General features: G+C 37.9%; 1 protein-coding gene across 2 annotated transcripts in view; it reads right to left on the reverse strand.

Annotated features, from left to right (window-relative positions):
* Positions 1-7,358, reverse strand: part of zmym2 (zinc finger, MYM-type 2) — a 34,210-nt gene that overhangs the window by 18,681 nt on the left and 8,171 nt on the right. For both annotated transcript variants that reach the window (XM_016517484.1, XM_016517483.1), the window contains exons 3-4: positions 2,554-2,842; positions 2,206-2,371 (exon numbers count right to left, since the gene is read on the reverse strand). In XM_016517484.1, coding sequence (XP_016372970.1) covers positions 2,206-2,371; positions 2,554-2,842 — 455 coding nt within the window. The remainder of the gene's footprint in view (positions 1-2,205; positions 2,372-2,553; positions 2,843-7,358) is intronic.

The following is a 7,358-nucleotide window of genomic DNA, read 5'->3' on the forward strand; positions in this document are numbered from 1 at the left end:
TTGGAACAATGCTTTATAAAGGATGAATTGACTATTTACTAATGCTTAACAAATGATTCATAGTGTGCAGTTATTATAAAGTGTTAACAATTTTTTTTAATCAGGGTATATACAGGAATCATGGAGTTAAATTTAATACCTTTTAAGACCTTTTTTAAGACTCTTTCCATACATTTTAAGACCTCATCGCCACTCCAAGTTTTAACCTGTTACATCGGCGTTACTTTAACTTACATTTACTATATATTGATTGTAAGATAGCGCAACTAAATAGACTTACTTTGTGATAACTCCTTATCAATACAACATAATTCAGAAGTGGGGAACGAAGCACAAGAGAATTAATTGAGTGACTAACCAATGCAACCCAAGAAACATGAATTAGACCAATAAACAAAACAACTGACAAAACTTATTGAGGAGGGGAAATAAAGCTCTCCGAGCTAACGGGACAATGAGTTCACACGGTATATTCAAAAGATGTATTTGTCATATCAACTCTTATGTCTGCAAATCATAGCTGTTTTGTGGAACACTTCTCATGACAAACACCTGACTTGTCAGACAGTTTACCTGTGATTACGGAGTGCTTGATTTGATGCAGACTTGACAGAGTGTCAGTACTGCACCTGATCGTGTCTGAATGATCATGGAAGGTAAAATAATGATCACAACTATTACATCATTTTAATTGTGCATCCCAAGCCCATGCCAGTAAAAAAAAAAAAAAAACACAGCCCAAAGTAGCGCAATTACCATGTCCCAAATATAAAAATGTAATTTCCATCCCTAAAATACATATTTTACAGTCACTGTTATGCACATTTATCATAAACACAGCTCAAATGCTTCCTACTAGTGTGGCCCAAAACATTTAGCACAGTTTTATTACAGGTAGAATGCAAAATGTTTCAGTACAAGCATTTCAACCAAATGTAATTTATGCAATATTTCAAACCTTTAACCCACTGGGGAAAATCAACCCATGGCAACAGTTTAAAAGCAGCCCAATTTCGTGAAAAAAACAACAACAACAACCCTGCATCCAACACGAACTGCAGAAGTCAGATTTGACTAATCACGTAAGGAGAGATAACTGACAAGATGTTGGAGGATTTGCTCCTTAACAGATCCCGAGCTCATTGACAAATATCTTTTATCGTTTACAGAGTGCGCGCGCAATCGCGAAATCGAAAGTGAACTACGACTGCGTGCTCATTCAAAGGGGATTTAAATACCCCACATATTGATATCGGCGCCCTGATGCGCGAAAATTATATACAATATTAGAATGTTTGTGGGAGCGGACACAAAAATCGCGGGAGCGGATGGGAGCATGCGGTAATGGTCAGAAATTCAGCGTGAGCGGGATCAACAAGCCACGCGCTCTCATGCAGCGGCGCAGTCAGTCAGTGAGCGCCGTAACAGATTAAATCTTGCGGGACTCCATAAATAAAATACACAGAACCCCACTATTCGACAAATATACATAATGAAAAGATGATACAAAATTTTATATCTTGGAAAATGGCATTTAAGACATTTTAAGGGCCTTAATTTTCTCTAAATTGATTTATCAACTTTTAATACTTAAGAACCCGCGGACACCCTGTCTGACCTCTCTCTCTGTGTGTATGTGTGTGTGCGCATGAGTGATGCGTGTTGGTTAGTGTGCATCAATTAAAGCAGCGCATTAATATAGAACGGTGATTAAACTGACTTGGAACTACCTGTGCATTAAACGGTTTTACTGCATACCTGCCAGCCAATCAGAATCCAGTATTCAGACAGACCATGGAATAAATATTTATATAATACTGTATATAATTCATATAGTGTATATGCTCATAAGTTGATCTGTCAGAAATGTTGTCAGGGCAATAGAAATGGTTGATCAATGAAAAAGTCTAATGCCCTTTGTTATGCGTCAAGCATCTTCGTCTGTGTCTAACGGTATGCCTGAGCATATTAAAAAAAATGCAAGCGGAGAGCCATTGGCATTCTGATTAACACCATATACTAACCAGGCGCAACAATATTCCTGACAGAAGTAATCTGTCTGTCTGCATTGAATGTGAAAAACTTTTGAAAAACAAAATCACAGAAAATAATTTGCAGACATACTAATTGTTGCAGCTGGTTATGTGAGTGTGAGACATTCTTTCTAACAAAATCAGAAGTATAGCAGAATGTAAAATGTCTGACCTCAGTGAGCTTTCCACAGACAGTGCACTTTGTTTTGAGCTGGTTCTTCTGAGGATTCTGTTTATTTTCATAAGCTGCCAAGCAGCCTGTGCTACAGAACTCCTGAAATGATTCACTGGAGTCCACCTGGGCCACTATGGTGCCTCCTTTCATATTGGTAATGTCTCTGGTTGGGAGAAAAAAAAACACAAAAGAGAGAATGATTAAATGAGAGAAAAAAAAAATCAAACCAATGTACTACCATAAAAGCCTGACAGTGTGTCCAAGCAAGAGTGTTTAAGTGTCATTTTAACCTGTGGTTAGCACTTTCAGACAAGCAATTACTCAAACTCATTTTAAAAGTCATACTTCTTGCACATGGTGCAGCTCTTCTTGGGAGCGGGCTTATGGGAGAAGGCAGACAGGCAGGTTGTCGAACAGAACAGGTGGGACGATCCCTTGCGTTGGTACGCAGTCTGGCCTTTCTTCAAAGGCTTCTTACAGTTGGCGCATGTGACTTTCATGGTACGCTGCGGCTGCTGGGATCCTGAGGACGACTGGCAGGGTGGTTTGGGCAGAGGAGCTGCAGGAGACGGCGAGTCCACTCCAGGCTGCTTCTGGTTACGGGGAAAAGAGGCCGACTGGGAGATCCATGAATCTGAAGGAGCAAAAAAGGATTTAATCTCATATGTTATGACAGTCCTCATTACAAGACCACTGCAAAAACTTCTGATTTTTGAATCTTGGTAACAAAGAATAAAACCTTAAACTACTGTAAGATAAGCATAAGTGGATCTTCTATTTTCTAAATGCATGTTACAGATCTTATTGTGAACAATTCATCCGTGCACGCATTTCTTTCTTTCTTTTTTGATGTTCTGACCTCAATGTTTAATCAAAATGTCATAACTGGACCTTCCTTTGAAAATGACAGATTTCTCTCAGGTCATGTATGCAGGACTTCTTCAATCATTCAGCATTCTTGAACCCGCCCTACAAGCTTGTGCTCATCTGCATCCACTTTTAAATGCAACATCCACATCTTAAAAACGAAGCAACAACTGACGCATTGAACAAAGTACCCGTCCAACATTTCTATTCAATAAACAGCTACACTCTGATGTATGTCACAATACGATAGAAAAGATCTGTCGCTGCTTCTATAACATAGTAATTTAAAAAAAACAAAAGATGCAAAGCAAGTAGTCTGTCAGTGTACCATATTTCCTACTGGTCAGCCCTCTTGCTCTCCTTGGCAATTGAATCGCCATTGGCTAGTAAATTTTTTAATTTACTCGCCAGACTGTAAATAAATAAATAAATAAATAAATATATGTGTTTGTTTGTAAAATGGCACAGTTTTATAAATATCTGACACAGCACAGATCGCTTCGTGGAGAGAGAAACTCTGATGCGCTCAGTCAGAGAGTGTTCGGCGAGAGAAAATATATCTGAGCTAAACTTATACTTAGCCTCCAACTCACACACTGGCGAGTAAAATCTGAGAATTTATTAGCAATTGGCTAATATTAGACATCATTTAGTCGCCCAGAGTAAAGATTTAGTCGCATATGCGAGTGATTTACTCGCAATGTAGAGGGTTGCTGGTGTAAACTCTCTTTATCTTTGCACTACATGCATTATGGATAATGGTGCACTGCTTTTGGAAATACAGATATGGTATTTTTTTTGTCAGTACTAGAGAAACAAGTCAATGCAAGCCATTTGTACATGTGTTTTGTGTAAAGGATGACACAGCAGATTAGGGGTGGGCGATATGGCGAAAATATCACATCACGATTTTTTTTCAGGAAAATCACGATTCACAATTTTATCTCGATTCTTTGTCATTTACACTATACACAGGGGTGCACATAAGTTTTTCAGCCTGGTCCTCATATGAGAACCTGGAGATTTGGTTTGGTCCTCACACGGCGGCACATGGTGTGACCCATCAAATATAACTATAAAAATAAATTAATAGTGATAATATTATTGCACTTAGTTTTTTTTTTAAATAAAATAAACTAAATAATAAAGTGTGATAATACTATTTTATTTTAAAATAAAAAGGGAGTATTAAATACAAATACAATTATTTTATAGTAAACTTATAAAATGCTAAAATTTTTATTATTTTAATTTGAACCTTAATTATTATTTTTAATTTAAATTATTTTAATTTTTCATTTTCAAACTTAAAATCAGCACGCTTTTATTTTGGCGGGTTGCCAGCAAGTAAGTATATGCGCTTTCGGGTTTAGCGCTGCCGATTGTAGAGCGTCAGTGAATGAAATGTCACAGTTTTGCATTGTGCTTTGAAAACGTTAGCCTAGATTTATGCTTTCAGTTTGAATAGAAATCTTATACAGTACAGTTTGTTGATCTAAAATGGTAATTGTGCATTAACAGCTGTCAACCATGGCTGCGTTTCCCAAAAGCATCGTAAGCCTAAGTTGATCGTAGCTCCAAAGGTGGCAATGGTCTACGATGAACTTAGGCTTACGATGATTTTGGGAAACACAGCCCATGTCGGTGCGCGCTCTGAACTCATTTACACAGCACATTTCTGTTTTTGGTCGCGCATGCGGACCACTTATGTGCACCCCTGACTATATACATCAATTATACATTGATTCTTATAAAAGCAACTGTATTAGAGTTCTTCAGTCAAGAGCAGTGAGTGATTTTTCTCTGTTTTGATGTTTTATTAATATTAAAGGGATAGTTCACCTAAAAACAAAAATCATTTACTCACTCTCAGGTGAGTTTCTTCTGTTGAACCTAAGTTATTCTGAAGAATGTGGGTAACCAAACAGTTGCTTGTCCCCAGTCACTTCCAAAGTATTCCCCCACCCTACTATCAAAGTCAATGGGGACCAGCTACTGTTTGGTTACCCACATTCTTCAAAATATCTTCTTTTGTGTTTAGCACAAGAAAGAAATTAATACAGGTTTGGGACAACATGTGAGTGAATAAATAATGACAGAAATTAAATTTTTGGGTGAACTATACCTTTATTGACAATTGGCAGCATGTTTAGTATTGTCGCTTTAAGACACGCATCTAATATACAGGCACGCATCCGTTTTTCTCTCAACTGTTTACTTTCACTTTAGACATAACAACTGTGTTTATATGTAAACCTTATGTGTTTTTGACAGTATTAGCGCAATTAGACGCGAAAGATAACTTTGATCCAGTAATCAGGCGCTGTCAGGCATTTTATGAAGGTAAAAAGAGTAGCAAAACTCGAGAGCTTGTTGATTTGAATTTGAGAACTTGTCATATTAATGTTAATATTTGTATTTGTAAGTTGAAATTTACACTCACAGCTCTGATGTGAAAAGTTGAATCTTTTGATTTGCACTAGGGGTCGAACGATATGTGTTTTTCAAGGCCGATGCCGATACCGATTATTACAGATCAAGTAGACCGATAACCAATATTTTGAACCGATATATGTGTCTGGTGTAAAAATGAAAATTAATGTCAAAATTAAGAATAACAAGGGCTCTGACAAAAACTGCCTTCCCTGGTGTTGGTTGAGTGTAGTACTCCCACAGTAAACTCTTTATTTTAAACAAAGGGTTTACCATTAAAATTAAAACATGGAAGAAATAGCGTATTGTGTGATTATTCTTTTAAACAAAAGTTGTAATAATTGTTGTAGTAGTCAGGGGTTAAAGCAAAAAAAAGAAATATTTTGACTGAAAATTTTTCCTCGGCCAAACCCCATTCCTCAGCCATACCTGTCACACACCCAGTTTAAGAGCAGTGTTTTTCTTCTTGTAATCAAGAGCGCTTCCTCCTTAATTTAAAACAAATTAAGGATCACCTTCTGATCAATAATCAAAAATTCTGATCAAAAATTAGCCTTCCTAATATGAGGTGAAGTGATTTACAGGGGCATTTTCTGTTTACCTTTGCAATGGCATCATTTTCATCTGTAAAATTCAAAAATATATGTTTATAAGCTTTTTAAAATTTCTATTTAAAACAATATAATAAGAAGTAGAATAAGACAAATAAGTTGACTGTGAAACAGTAGACTTTAATTATATTCATTTATGGTGTAATTACTAAACTTCCGTGTCAATCCATGTTAATTTTTACCGCGAACAATGCGCTGTCACTTTAATTCAGCGCGTACAGCACAGCAGAAATAGACTCCGTGCGGAAACAATAGCAGCATGACTGTTGCAGACGCACCGCTCCTGGAGCGCACTGCCGGACCGCAATCGCATGCAGTGTGAACGCTCTGATCCGTTAACATGGGCGCGGAAAAATCCGCACCACAGACGGAGTGTGTGAATCTGGCGTTACGTTTGTATGCCCGCACGGTCTGTTCTGTTCTCGTGCTCCATTTAGGCGCGCTGCATTCTGATTGGTTCGGATAGCATACTGCGGGAGGTGAGGTGGCATGAGTGCAATTAAATTAATAAATTAATGTGGAGATTAATGTTTTAAATATAAAATTTTGAATACAGAAATATTAAATGATTTAAATAACTGCAATTATACCTCAAAATGAAAATGAAACCGCCAGCAGGTGGCGGCAAATCACTGATTTTATCACTGCCCGATCTGTGGGCGCACAGAAAATGAGAGCGCGCGAGTGAGTTCTCAAGACTCAAAAGCAGTGCAAATGATAAGTTCCGTCATCTGTCATCACGTTATAAGTGCGGAACCTGCGGGAATGAGTAGAATTATTATTAATAGCCGCAATCCTGCGCCTGAAATTCAAGACCTGCTCTGTGTTCTCTGCTAATAACCCGACTGTGAATGATGCGAGCGGCGTTATGTTGTCAGTGAGAAGCTGCAGCCGTGGTGGGGATGATTTTTGGTGTGCCGGCAGAACAACAACAATGTTTATTTTCCCCTCATTTTTTCCAACTGACGGAAATCCGTCATGGCGACGGAAAACTTTCATCCCTCAGTAGTATTATGTACATCATACTGCACCACAGTAATATATTTCTGATAATTTCTTTAAGTGCAAATGATAAGTTCCGTCATCTGTCATCACGTTATAAGTGCGGAACCTGCGGGAATGAGTAGAATTATTATTAATAGCCGCAATCCTGCGCCTGAAATTCAAGACCTGCTCTGTGTTCTCTGCTAATAACCCGACTGTGAATGATGCGAGCGGCGTTGTTTTGTCAGTGAGAAG

This window comes from Sinocyclocheilus rhinocerous, unplaced genomic scaffold, assembly GCF_001515625.1.
Source record: "Sinocyclocheilus rhinocerous isolate Xijiao unplaced genomic scaffold, SAMN03320098_v1.1 scaffold2583, whole genome shotgun sequence".
NCBI lineage: Eukaryota > Metazoa > Chordata > Actinopteri > Cypriniformes > Cyprinidae > Sinocyclocheilus > Sinocyclocheilus rhinocerous.